This window comes from Festucalex cinctus, chromosome 19 (genome assembly GCF_051991245.1).
Source record: "Festucalex cinctus isolate MCC-2025b chromosome 19, RoL_Fcin_1.0, whole genome shotgun sequence".
Classification (NCBI taxonomy): Eukaryota; Metazoa; Chordata; class Actinopteri; order Syngnathiformes; family Syngnathidae; genus Festucalex; species Festucalex cinctus.
In genome coordinates, this window is record NC_135429.1 from 5,046,724 (window position 1) to 5,060,866 (window position 14,143).

Here is a 14,143-nt window from a genome sequence, read left to right on the forward strand (position 1 = left end):
TGGTCAATTTGCAAATGAAAAAAGGATATATTGTAATTATTTTACAAAGTCTTATTTAAACATTTATTGAAAATTAAATACATTTTTAGTTACTCAAAAATTAATAAAAGTAATTAAACATATTTGAATGTTTTTATTTCTGTTCATTGAATAGAGAAAGAAGTAAGTTTGGATATATAAATGTCTATAGTAAATATTTTTATTTTCTTTCTTAAATACAATCAAGTTTATCTTTAAAAGTGTGTGGCGTACCACAGAGGCTCTATACTTGGTCACTTTATTTTTCAGTCTGTACTTTCTCAAGTTAGTTAATTAACCAAAAAAAAAAAAAAAGTCAAATAAGAGCAATAATACCACGTTAAAATAAAACCAACTGACTCAATTACATGTATTCTTTTAAATTATTTATTAGAATTGATTATACATCACTGGATCATAAAGGACAGTATCAAAGGGATTTCGAAGATTCTAGACCTGCCACTAGTTTGTCTTTAATTCTAGTAACTGCTGAGTTCTCCTATCACTGCCTTGGAATATCAAACTGCTCTGCAGCTTTTTTATTTTTTTTCCCCTGGAGGCAACATCACAACGACATACAATGTCTGTCACTTTAAAGTGCAAATTCACTCTAAATGCAGCTCTATTGCATGTGATAAAGGCGCCCACAGGCTAAATTTCATTAATAATTTGTTAAATTTTCTTTACAACTTGGTCATTAATTTTTGTATACCAACTTGATGTTAAGATAATATACAATGTTAATTACTAAGGAAGCAAATTACTAATGCAAAGTCTGGGAAACAGATAGACTCTTAAAACTCTTAACTCCGAAATCTTAATCTACCCCTAAATCCACAACTTTTTAAATGGACTCTAAACATAAGGTAGCAAAATTGTCTTGGCTGTTTAAAGAGATACTTGACTCATTGAAAAATTTTCAGCAGTGAAAAGTTAATATTTTGTCCAGAATGAATTTGATAACTTCATTATTTTTCCATGCACATCTAATACTGTTAAAAAACTTTTTTTTTCTTCTACTTGCTGTCGACTGATGATGACATCACCTGTGCTGAGGAAGTAGGTAATGTTTTTTTTTTTTTTTTTAAATCAGCAATTTATATTAGGATACACAAATGCTATTCAGTTCATAAAATACTGTTTTGTTTTATGTGCTCTACCAGTTTGTGCTATTATGCTAAGCGAACGGCGCCACACAAGATCCCATTTGACATTTGTTTGGAAAAAGATCGGTGACGCACACAAAGAGCACTATGTTACATCATTATAGGAAAATGCCCTGGAGTCCTGCCGAGCTAGATCAAATGCGTAGAAAAATAAAAGACACAAAAGAGGAAGACGTCGCCGTTTCCGTGTAAAGGTTCATACACACACACACACACACACACATTTAAAAGGAAGACTTTTGGACCGTGATTTCTTCGCGGGGACGACCACCAACCACCTCCCCCCACCCCCCCTTACAGTTGTACAAAAACATTCATACAAAAATACTCCATTGCTACATTCAAAGAGGGAGAGGGACGAAAAAGTGCTCTTGCTCCTCACTCACCAAACGACCACGAGGGAGATTCACAGTATCGGAGGGCTAACAGTTGGTGGCCGACTCAAAGTGCATGTCCGTGTCCTTGCAAAGTGGGGGAGGAACATACGTCACGATGAGAGAAACACCGTCTCAAGGTGGTGCTAAGCTAATGTCGGCAAGAGTCGACATCCAGGACTCAGCTACAGCTACCGATTCGGGTTGCAGGGAGCGGTTAAGGTGGGATCAAGCCTCCACGTACTGGGGAGGGGGCTCCTTCGGCGGGATGGCGACCACTTCCTCGTATGGAGGAAGCAGAACCTGAAATGGAGCACAGAACACAACGTTATGACGCAAAAAGTCGAGTTATGTCGGCGTCAAGGAAATCCAGGTATTTTTTTATTATTAATTTTAGATGTAACCAAAAAAAAAAAAAAAAAGTAAAATAAAATAAATAATAAAAATAAAAACAAAAAAATTATATATAGTCGTAACATCTTTATTTCTTAGTTTTAAATTATCTTAGGAAAAGTCCATAATGTCTTCTGTAACACTTTATGGAGTCCCACAAGGGTCAGACTTTGGCCCCTTTGTTCTTTGATATTTACCGCAGGGTTCTCCCTTCTATCAAATAAATAAATAAACAAACTACTGTATGGTCCAACTTTTTTTTTTTTTAAATTACATTTTCCCCAATATTCTATAGGTGAGCTGTGTTTGGTTACTTGAGCCCTTGTGATGTCATTTTCGGTCGACAGCAAGTTGCCAAATGTGTTGTTAAACGTACTAATTGCTCCAATTGACTGTAACAAAACACTGAACTATAATAAACAAACGTACCCTTCATATTCATGTGCTGCGAATGTGGTATGTCAATAACAATGTGAGTAAATGTGCAGTCATTAAGCATGACTCCTTACATGACTTGATAAGAAATGTCCATTTTTTTTAAATGTTTTTTTTTTATGGCTGCCGTTGCTAATTCGGGCGAGCGGGAGAAATATGCGCCGAGGCGATGTGATTGTGAGGCATCAGCTGGGGGGGAAGGCCTTGCAAAGCCATCACGGCCGGGATTTGAAATGAAGCGGACAAGCAGACCGTTATGTAACATGTCCCCGACAAGAGAGGACACGTATAAAGAGCACATGGAGTGTGTGCGTGTGTGTAAGCAAAATGGCATTTATACAAAAGCACGCACTAAAACATCTACTGCTCCCTTTTGAATGTCGATAAAAGACGTATTCATTCATGGGGCGCTGTTAATATTCATGGTGTTATGCCACTCTGCTTAATGAAATGCGCTGACTTGCCGCTATTGTGCATCCACGTGAACCGAGCAGGACCACGACGATGATGATGATGATGATGATGATGATGATGATGATGAGCTGCGTGACGACAGCGAGGCGAGCGCAGATTAACGTCTTATGTATCAGTGTTGGGTATTAGTGCAGACGGGCAGATGGAAAGTGTGACCACGCTGAAAGCCTTTCGGGAGGACCCGGCGGACGCACAAAGTGTACTCTGTACGCTGAATAATCTGACAATCGCGCCAATCCAATTCCAATCATATGCAGGGAGCCTCAGAAACACCAGCGCATAGTACAACCAACAATTCTATAAATCCTAATTCTTAAAAAAAGAGTTATGATCAAATTTAAAATATTTTTTTGATTAACTTTGGTGTCCCACAGTCCCATGTGGGTTTTGGGCACTCACCGTGGTGTCGTTGGTGGTGACATAAACGAGGACCTCAGTGGTGCCTCGACCACTCACGTATCTGTAGCAATTCCACACGCAACCAATCAGGTAGGCCTGGAGAGACAAATTAATGGCGTGTAAGACTCAGATTCACAACTTTTGAAATAGTGTTTGACTCCCTGTTAAAAAAATAAATTAATTAATTAAAACATCATCATGAAAGCAAATAAAACATTTCGCCAGGCGTGGCCGCTCACAGCAACTGCTCAGATGAGGACTTTTGCCAAAACGTGACTTTGTATTTTTTGTTTGTTGAGCGTCTGTTTTCTTGCTGTGGCTCCTTCAGCTTGCATCTCATCAGGCGTCCGTAACGCTGAGGTGGGATTTGGCAGGCTAACAGCAGGTTCATTGTGTTTGTGTGTGAAAAGACTGAGTGGCATGCTGGGCCTGCACCCGTGCCAACAGTAAAGCGGTGAGCCGGTCCAATCCACCCCCCTCTCAAGCCATCTGCTCATTCTGAAAAGTGAGGAAAAGGAAAGTGATCCATCTTCCTCAGAGCAGGTATCAATAAAAGCCCCGCTGCCATCTTTTTGGACGCGTGCCCGGTCCACTTTTGTTAGCATCCAGAGGAGCATCCATCAGAGGTGGCAAAATTACTCACGCAAAGTCTACATACCTGAAAAATCTACATAATATTTGTGCTTGCTTCCTCCCCACCACTGGCATGGGCGCATGCATTCATGCGTGGGGCAATCAACTTCCTGCTGCTCTCTTGAGCGTGTGATCATCTCGTAGAGAACATCGACTCTATGGAAATGTTCACAGCTTCATGATGTGTGACATGTGCTCTGATTCATCACAGAAGCATGTGATGAACACATCGAGCTGTGAGTGAGCAATGTTCAGCGAGCGTGTACTGTACAATGTTATGGAAGCAGCAGCTTAAGGTACACTGATCCAGTTCTATTCTGCTTTTCCTTTTGTGACCACAATTACTACTCTATGAAGCTATCTATCAATTTTATGGCTTTTATAGTGTATATATTTCCTGCCCTCCCTGAGCAGCCTGCGTACAGTTTGGCAGACAGCGAACAACAGTTCCTCAAAACGAGATAAATGCTGCTGGCATCGATCCGTTTATTACACTCCAGTTGAGGTTAACTGTAGAACTAAAAACGCACAAAACGAAGAAAATTACACACCATACATACTTAAATGCAAACACACTTTGTTTAGCCCGTTTCTCGAATGTAGCTAGCTCGAGGCTAATGCACAATGGAAAGCATCACTGACTTGCTAACGCTAATTAGCGTGCCACTCGCGGCGCTTTTATCACTAAAAAAAAAACCAGGTATTTATACAAAAAACGCTACAGGAATGTATACAGAGAAGCATTTTAACATTACTCACAAGTTATGCTCTTTCTACGCTGAAAAAAAAAAAAAAAAAAAAAGGATTGTATTTGACATAACGTGATGGTAACGTTTTTCTTCTACTCTAACTAAACCTGGAGTGTTTGTGAACGCGCGGAAGCACACTGCCCCCAGGTGGCTAAATCATGTATAACACAAACAGCGCTCCCACTCAAAGGCACACGCAAACAAGGGCAATACAGTATAAAATTAATAAATATCACCCACTTCAGGACATTTTGGATCTATTCTGTACTGTATAAATGACAATCTCGATTCTTATGTGAACCGATTTTTTTGCTACACCACTAGTCCCAAATATAATCTTTCATTTTAAATCCTTACTAGTATTGCCTCACAGTAGTCAAAAGTGAGTGCTTGCAAAATATATATATTTTTTTCAGATGCTAGTAAATGGTGCTATTAGTGCACATGATGAAGTAATTTCCCAGTATTTTTTTTCCAATGTCGTTATTACCTTGAAAGAGAGGATGCCGCCAATGAATAGGAGGACTGCGAAGACGAGGCACATATTATTGGTGGACATGATGTCCTCTTTGTAAGGGAAGGTCCCCGGCTGCAAGGGTAGAGACAAAAAAAAAAAATGCAGTCTTCCAGAATGTCAAGCAACAAAGATGTGAGTAGTTTCACACGCTGTACGCATTAGGAATTTAAAAAAAAGAAAAGAAAATGAATTAAAATAAAGAAAAAAAGGGAAATTAAATAAATTAAAAATTTGAAAAATTAAGCAAGTCGACACCAACATTTTCCGACTCACCAGCTGCTGGAGGTAGTCCTGCACCGTGTTGGGATACACCACCACGCTGATGGCCACCAGTGTGTTAAGGGCAAAGTCGAAGATTTGGTAGCAGAAGAACGGAATGATCCACGCGGCGTGTTGCTATGCCGGAGTAGATGGCAATATCAGATGAGGTGAAACTTCAAATATTATGAATGGAAAAAAAACGGTGTTAACTCACCTTGTAAGCACCATATGTCGCCATGCCACATATAAGAATCATGAGGAGGGATATTGCTGTTGCTATGCAGATATCTGCAGGGTGGGGGGGGAAACAGGTTCGGAGTTAGGTTGAGCACTGCACCTCTCTCTAGTCTAGGTCTTTCTAATTTTGACAAAATCACTTGCAAAAGTTTTGATAACCAAAATGGCTGACAGTGGGTGTCTTGAGACTTTTTGGGAGGTCTACTCAAGAAAGACATGCCTACCAAAAATTAATGTAACCAGATGACATGGCTTCAGGAGCTGAATTCAACTTCAACAACAACAACAACAAAAATCTGCTGTGAATTATTTCATACAAGCTGTCAAAAATATTGAATATTAATAATAATAATAATAAAAAAAAACATTGACTGCCTTTAACAAGTATACTTGTCAATTGTATTTTTTAGCACGGGGATAGATGGGGTAGAATCTGATTATGCTCCATTGTAAATGTCAAACTGGGAAACAATTTTACTGATGCCCAACCACCAGTAGATGACATCATTGCCCCTTTATACGAAATAAACACAGTTTCAGAGTCCATGGGAGAAATGGCTGTATTTTGGCAAACTTACATTTTTCTACTGTCAATTATAAATGAACGTGACGAGGCAAAAATTACGGAGTCTATTCTGTCATTTGGTAGATTCGGTTTATATATAATTATTGAATGTAAATTCATGTGGGTATTGAAAATTTTGAAATTTTCTAAAATGGCTGACAGTGAATGAGTTAAAAGGCCTCTGGAAATGGCCAAAAAACATCCAAAAATGACAACTTTGAATCAAAATGGCAAACTTCCTGTATACTTTCAAGCATGGCTTTTTAAATCCAAGAGGCGTGTGAAAGATTAACGAGAGGTAAAAGACCTTTTAATGAGCTCCTTGAGGAATCGCCCATGCTCATTAGCTAGCATAACAGTCAGTAGTGGCGGTTTGTTTCCGATAGTGGCCGGTGGAATCTGAACTCAGTGATCTGTAAATTCAATTGGATTGGCCGGGTTCATCCAGAGGTGCATTGATCGTTGCCAAGCAGAGCTGTCAATAATTGTCCACAAAAAAAGATGGCGTCTTTGTATTGGCATGTGTGCAAATGTTTGGACACTTAAAATAAGACGTAGAGATGTTCATTATGTTGCCAGATTTTCATCATAAAAAGGACAGTAAAGGAACTTGATAGCGGCTATCATTAGCAGCCCTTTTTTTTTTTTTTTTTTTACGGTAATCCTTGGATTCTGATCAGCGAGCTTTCTTTCCACCAGAGTGCTCTCATTTTTCATTAATTAAAATGACTCATCTTGGTTGTGATTTCCACCGCTAATGCTAAAAGCTAAAGCCATTGCACCCCCTCCACCCCCACCCACCCCAATGTGCTGGTGGCAGGTTGTTTGTTTCCACCCTCCTCTCCAGAACGCCGCTCTCAGCTCGGATACAGCTGACACACCTCAGAGTGCATGACCGTCCCCTCGGGGCGGCCGCGGTGGTCACGGAGAACAACCCCCCCCCCCCCCCGGCAATGTAGAGTCTGATTAAAAACAGAGATCTCATTCCGAGCGGGATTATGGCGTCCATCTTGAATGACTCACCAATCCATTGACTGATCCCATGACGGGATTTGTTCAATGTTGCCAAGATGTGACAAGCTGCATGTTTTGGTTTGGTCAGGATTAGCAGAAATGTAGATATCCCCCCCCCCCCCCCCCCCCCCCCCCCCAGTCACATTCGTGATTACTTCATGGCAATAGTTCTTCACACAGAGAGCCGGATTGCTTTGGTCTTCTCTGACCAGGGTGCAAAATGATCATCTTCTCCTTCCATTATTTCTGTCTGCCATTTTAACACAAGACGACACACTTGGAAATAAAAACTGGAGGCTAAGAGTGTGTTTGCTTGCACTCACTGGCGTCGTCCATGACATCGACGTCGGTTCCCAGCTCGGAGCTAGTGAGGTGGTAGCGGTACTGCACGGGGTCATTGAGGGCCGACAACAGGATGAGTAGCACAACCGCGTTGATGAGCTGCAGGCAAAAAAAAGAAAAAAGAAAAAAAGAACAAAAAAACGAATATATTTTTAAACTGCTTTGGTGGCAGAAAATCTGACTTTGATGCTGATGTCCTATGGCACGGTTTGCTGAAATGCAGTTACAGTATAATGCTGTATTATCATTTTCTATGTTAGCTGAATGGACACTAGGCCTGGGGTTTATGACCTTAAAATGCAAGTTTATTTTCACGAAAATCCAATTTTCTATTTTCATTGATTCTTTTTTCTTTTTTTTTTCCTTATGGAAAAAGCAAATGACTGTCATTACTTAAAAAAAATGCAACTAGGTCCTCTCTGCAGCCATGTTATGCTTGGAAACAACATCAACAAGGATGTACTTTTAAATATGGAAGTCTCTTTTAAAAAAAAAAAAAAAAAAAGCTGTTTTGACATGTTAGTCCAGACACATGTATTAATATCATTGTGCAGGGGGATGGGGATAGCGTAAACGCTTACAAAAGTCCAGGCGGGGATTTAGCAGGCTTAAGAGGTGCGCTACTATGTTTAAAAGCTCAGGTTAGTACAAACGCATCAATTCTAAATTTAACCAAAGTGCACATGTAGGGCAAACAGCAAGAAATGGTTGGCGGCGATTACTGGAATGTGAATCTGTTATACAATTCATCAACTAAAACAGGCACAGTTTCATTAAATATTATGCTACAGTCACTTAAAATTGGGTACTTTCAAATGTTCTGTTTTTAATAACTAAATTTATCTGATTGTGTATGTCAATGTTTTAAAAAAGGCTACAATGGATATAAAAAGTCTACACACCCCTGTTCAAATGCCAGGTGTTTGTGGTATTAAAATAAATAAATAAGAGCAAGATATACAATTTAAAAAAAACTTAAACTTCATTATTATGACCTATGACCTGTAAAACTCCTTAAAAATTCGAGGGATTAAGAATAAATACCTGAGATGATGTGGTTGCACAAGTGCGCACACCCACTCATAACTGGGGATTTGCTTGTGTTTAGATTGCCAATCCCATTCCAAATCATGTTAAATGGTAGTCGGCACATACCTACCACCCTTGAAAGCACCTCTGATTATTCCCAATTAAAGTTCTGATGTTCTAGTAGGCTTTTCCTGATATTTTTGGAGTCACGTCCCTAGTTATAAGGGTATGTGCATACTATTGCTACCACATAATGTCCATTGTATATTTTTACTTACACTCTTGAAAAAATGTAATTTATTTTTTTAACTGGACTTTTTCATAATATTTTTCTGATTTTGAACGTTTGATACTGTATTATATTTTCCTTCTTTGTATATTAATTAAAATTATGTTTAACACATGTATTTGTTCTGCATTGCCATTTACTATATGTTAGAATTACTTAAAATATATTTCACAATGCTTTAGTCTTATTATATTAGTAATTAAAATTATGTAAATTTGTTAATTCATTATTTACTTTAACGATGAGTATAATTTGTATAAAATACATTAAACTCAAATGTACAATATAACTATACTCCAAATTGGACACTTTATCTCATAAAGTCATATTTTTGGGGGGCACACTGGATCCAATACTTTCGCCAATATGCAGATGTTACTATTACGTTTCTTAAAAACGTTGCAGAATGTTAAAAATTGAAAAACAACATGGAAAAAAACCGAGGCAAACATTCTTTTATCGTAAAAAGACAAATGAGGTTCGACATCGTTGCTAGCCAGTTCAACTCAAATCTATCGACACGTGACGCGTATCCAAATATGTCGACTTAAGTGATTAAAAACAAAAAGCAAAATGACTTACCATATACCAAATGCCCAAAATAATGGTGCCCGTCCGAACATGACAGCAGAGGCAGCAACTCGTCGAGTACCAGCGGTCCCACGGCGAAATCATCCTCAAATGCTCCTCTAGAGAACCAAAAGGAGCATTCATTTACATGAAGGCTGCCGGGGAGGAAACGCCGTTTAGCTACGTATTCCAAAAACAAACAAACAAACAAACAAACGAAAATAATGACAACACAGTAAAAGCTTGTTGTCACAGCGAACGTATGCCGAACGAGATGTTCGCCTCCTGCTCTAGAACGAGAGCAAATGAGTCCCTTAATCTGGCTCGTCCCACAATCATGTGACCAGCCGTGTATTTAGCTTCTTTTTTTTCTTCTTTTTTTTTTTTTTTTTTTTTTATGAATTAAAACGTGATCGCCGTTTATGGAATAATACAAATGCTTAATTTAGCTCGGCCATTGAATGTAATTTAAAAACAAAAACAAAAACCAAAGGGATGGGTTTGCGCTCGAATGAACCAATCACGTCTGACCCAACTTTTTAATTAATTCTAAGCGCCTCTGATTAACCCCAAATAAAGTTCAGCTGTTCAATTTATTAATTAATTTGTCATTATTTCTGGCCATTTGTCCGTAATTATTTTTCAGAAAAACTTAAAAAATTATAATAACAAAACTAAAGGAGTTTAGCGCTTAGTTACACAGAAAGAGGTTTTCAACTGTTTCCAGGTGAGGTAAGCTAATTCAAACTAAAAATGAATACCTTTCCATCAACGCACAGGTGTACACTTATTTTAAAACATGTAATCTTAGTGAATTAATGAGGCTTTGTAATGCGCTCTGGACACTTGTGCTGTAAATAAAATACTAATAAGTGCATTTATTTACTATTCTTATTAAAATATATATATATATTGAGGGCTCAATTAAAAAAATATGAAAAGCCAGAAATGCAAAAATAAAGGCCGCACATTGAATCACAGTGTGGACACATACAGTACGTATGGCTTGACTGTCTCTGGGCAAATATGGGATGAAGGCTGACAGATGGGCTGGCAAGCATGCAGCGCTAAGATTTGGCGTGGGTGGACCCACGACATGGTGTTGACATGAGGGGATTTTCCTCTGTGGCCACGACTTATTTAAAATAAATAAATAAATACTACAAGCTCTTTAGCGGCGGACAACCTCAATGAGAGCATTCCATGCAGCAGGTGACACTTCAATGTGGATTTGTGTGCACAGAAAATCTTTGGAAAATCTCCTGAGCCTTCAGCTCAATGAGATTATGTTTGTTTTGTTTTTCGTTTTGAAGGCAAAGACAAAAAGTGATAACCATAGAGTGAAAAGGAGCTGACTTCAATACGACATAGCTTGTTAGAATGAGATTGGTTTAATGAGCATTTTTGCTAAAAAGAAACACAACTTTTGATCAGTTGCATTGTGCTATTCATCTTTATCCATCCATCCATTTTCTTGACCGCTTATTCCTCACAAGGATCTCAGCTGACTTTGGGCAGTAGGCCGGGTACACCCTGGACTGATGCCAGCCAATCGCAGTATTCATCTTTCCATAATATATAATTAATAATCACTGCCTGGTGAGCCTGTTGTGCAGTTTCACAAGTGTAAACAAAGAAACGTAATTTAAGATGATTTCTTGTGGCTAAATTGCCTTGTGTTATTTTATTGACAGCGATAATGTAGGGCAATAATCTCATTATTACTGTTTTTGTATTTTTGACATTCATGCTAACTTTAAATACAAATAAACCAGTTATGCGCCAGTTACTCAGTAGCTACTTGAATGTATATATATATATATTTTTTTTTAAATTGAAATCTTAATCTTACTTATTACTATTATATTATTACTTATCAATAATATTAGTAGTAGGCTAGTAGCAACCTACCGACTCCAGTGGGGGCAGTAACGTTCAAGCGAGGACACGGTCGGCCGAATAGCATAATCGAAGAAGAAAAAGCCGGAAGTTAGCATCACGTCCCTAAACAGAGTCAGCGTGAGTGTCAAAATCTGTTCCCCCACGTTTCATTACCACTTTTTGATTTTCTTTCACTGCACACGTGTGACATTTAACAGACGCAAAAGCACCGCAGCACGATTGTGTCGCGTTAAACTCCGCGGCCGCTTCGGTGTTTGAATTAGCTTTAGCGTGCTAGTTGCCTGGCTGCAAACAAAGAGACGCGGAAGTTAGCGCTTAGCGACCCGTGATAAAAGCAGACAGCCGGCGGAGGTGGCGGCAACACCTCCATCATTTTGAAAATGTGTAAAGTCCGAATGCTGAGAGCTTTGGTGAATCAGCGACTTAACATTGCCGTTGAGGAGATATTTGTAGTGCTTGAAAGAACGTTGACAGAGTACGAGGCAGAGCTGTGTCGTACAAAAGAAGAGAACGAGCGACAACGCAAACTACTAGACGCTCTTTCCAAGGTTCAATCACCTGCAGCAGGTGAGCAGATGTCAAGTTCTTACTGAGGCGAGGGCTGGGGCGATATGTCCTTCACATGTCAGAGTTTCCACCACATCAACATTTAAAATCGATTCTAAAATAAAGAAACGTGTTTGTAAACACGATCCTTAGTAAATTAACTGAATAATTAAAACGAGTTGTTCAATTGCATGGATTGAATAGTAAGCGCTCCCAAGCTCTTTTGTCATTTAGAGTATAACCCACGTATTGACATCTGTGGTATACCACATTTTGAAATTCAGTGCGTTTGGGGCAAACACAGCTGCTGAGGAACAGATTTTAAGTGGCAGAACATCAACATTTCCTGTTCTTGTGTTCTTCAGATCTTGCTGCTGGGCAGCAGGAGTGGAGCTCCATAATGGAGCAGAAGGAGTCCGAGGCCTCCAACATCAAAGTGGAGGCGGAGGGGGATGTGGGTAGCAGTCACGAGCAACAAGACGAGCGAGCTGATACTGGCAAGTTCCAGGTGACGAGCGTCATCGTCAAGAGCGAGGAAGACGAGGAAAGCCGTTCCCACTCACCCAAGGAGAAAAATGACGCTGGCGTCGACTCTCGCCTGGGAACACAACCTCACGGCCGTTTATCTCGGGTCACGCGCTCGCAGCGAGCCGCGTCGGACCTTCCCGACCCAAAGACCGCAACTCCCGGTGACGTGATGACGGCCGGAAGCACGCTAGCGGGTCTAAACTGTACGCCGCGCCAGCGGCACTCGAGCGGGAAGCCGTTCGTCTGCCCGTTTTGCTGCAAAACGTTCAACCAGCGCGTCCACCTGTCCCGCCACTTGAGCGTCCACACGGGGGACAAACCCTTCCACTGCACCATTTGCAGCAAAATGTTCGCCACCAGGGACCGCTTGCGCTCCCACACCAGGATCCACACGGGAGAGAAACCTTTCAGCTGCTCCGTGTGCGGCAAGCGATTCTTCCACCGCTCACATTTAGTCAAACACTCCCACATTCACACGGGCGTGAAGCCGTTCTCTTGCCTGTATTGCGGCAAGCGCTTCTACTCCAACGGCGATCTGATCAAACACACGCGGACGCACACCGGGGAGAAACCCTTCACCTGCTCCATCTGCAACACCAGCTTTAGCGACAGCTCCACGCTGGGCAAGCACAAACGGCGACACACGGGCGAGAAGCCTTTCGGCTGCAGCGTGTGCGACAAACGTTTCCCCTTCAAGTTCCAGGTGAAGAAGCACAAGTGCGTCGGGGAGAACAGCAGCACCAAGTGAACTCAATAAAACGACTACTAACACTACTATTCTCCCTTACAGTGTAGATTCTGTATGTGATTAGTTAAAGGGGTGTCCAAAGTTTGGAATATACTAAGAAAAAACATTTGGCTGGGCCACAAAGTTACTACAAAAGCTACTATGTCACATTACTTCTGAGCAAGTAAACTCTGCTTTCAAAGATTATCTTACTATCTTACGCTGCCGCGGCCTGGGGGGGACCTGCGCTTGCTTTGTCGTACCGGGGTCGATGGCTCCCCTCTTTGGTTCTGGGGTTCTCATTCATGCCAGATCCACCACACAAGCGTCTACTGAAATTCAAAACAAAATTTGCTTCTCCCTCCCACTGATCACTGAATCAGTGGAGGCTGGTGTCTGTGGATCTCACTCTGCTTCATCTATCCTTTAGTTTTTTTCTCTGGTCTCTTGAGATCTCCCTAATCTGTTGGAATTTAGAGGATTCTGGGGTTGGTGAAAGATTTTGGTTTTGTAACCCTGTGGGTGGTAGGTGGTGTCTGGTTGATGCTGGATTTCACTTTGCTTCAACTTTTTTCCTTTGATCTTTCCACTGGTCTCCTGACCTTCAAGACCCTGGCGAGACTTTGAAGTATCCGGGTTAAGGTGAAGAGTATGGGATTTTTTTAAATTTTTTTTCTATTAGGTTTCAGGATTCACACACATGCACAAAAGAGAGCAATGATGATGACATGTTGAATCAGTAAGACTCCTGAATAAACAATACTAGTTTTCTAAAAAATCAAACATCCAAACAATAAATAAATGATTTGATGGATTGGTAAAAGTTAAAGAATGTCAATGGGCCTTTTTTTCCCTGTCCGTGAAGGAAAACGTTTGGACACCCCTGGAATAGTTATTCGGTCTCGAGACCCGCTGAATTCATTAAACGAAGTTACACCCCAAGTTACTGCATGCTTCCGCTGTACATTTCGATGT

At 40.4% G+C, this 14,143-nt stretch overlaps 2 protein-coding genes across 3 annotated transcripts; one reads left to right on the top strand and one right to left on the bottom strand.

Annotated features, from left to right (window-relative positions):
• Positions 1-389: 389 nt before the first annotated feature.
• Positions 390-9,797, bottom strand: laptm4b (lysosomal protein transmembrane 4 beta). The gene is made up of 7 exons (XM_077507332.1): positions 9,478-9,797; positions 7,559-7,676; positions 5,634-5,707; positions 5,432-5,554; positions 5,132-5,230; positions 3,260-3,355; positions 390-1,861 (listed from the first exon to the last, which is right to left on the bottom strand). Exons 1-7 carry the CDS (start codon positions 9,607-9,609, stop codon positions 1,787-1,789), a joined length of 717 nt encoding a protein of 238 aa, XP_077363458.1. The 5' UTR covers positions 9,610-9,797; the 3' UTR covers positions 390-1,786.
• A 1,589-nt stretch (positions 9,798-11,386) lies between these two features.
• Positions 11,387-13,215, top strand: LOC144007349 (uncharacterized). 2 transcript variants are annotated; one of them, XM_077506907.1, is made up of 2 exons: positions 11,387-11,484; positions 12,279-13,215. In XM_077506907.1, exon 2 carries the CDS (start codon positions 12,314-12,316, stop codon positions 13,187-13,189), a length of 876 nt encoding a protein of 291 aa, XP_077363033.1. In that variant the 5' UTR covers positions 11,387-11,484; positions 12,279-12,313; the 3' UTR covers positions 13,190-13,215. The 2 variants fall into 2 exon arrangements, with proteins under 2 accessions (XP_077363033.1, XP_077363032.1); XM_077506906.1 differs by lacking the exon at positions 11,387-11,484 and adding an exon at positions 11,496-11,934.
• Positions 13,216-14,143: the final 928 nt, after the last annotated feature.

What these genes read in the sequence shown, in the direction of transcription:
- laptm4b (XM_077507332.1), bottom strand. Translation starts at nt 9,609, where the DNA reads ATGAATGCTCCTTTTGGTTCTCTAGAGGAGCATTTGAGGATGATTTCG. An exon ending in TTTTGGGCATTTGGTATATG is followed by an intron (nt 7,677 to 9,477) that starts GTAAGTCATTTT and finishes TTTTGCCTGCAG; the next exon opens with CTCATCAACGCGGTTGTGCT. An exon ending in CGATGTCATGGACGACGCCA is followed by an intron (nt 5,708 to 7,558) that starts GTGAGTGCAAGC and finishes CCCACCCTGCAG; the next exon opens with ATATCTGCATAGCAACAGCA.
- LOC144007349 (XM_077506906.1), top strand. Translation starts at nt 11,748, where the DNA reads ATGTGTAAAGTCCGAATGCTGAGAGCTTTGGTGAATCAGCGACTTAAC. An exon ending in GGTTCAATCACCTGCAGCAG is followed by an intron (nt 11,935 to 12,278) that starts GTGAGCAGATGT and finishes TGTGTTCTTCAG; the next exon opens with ATCTTGCTGCTGGGCAGCAG.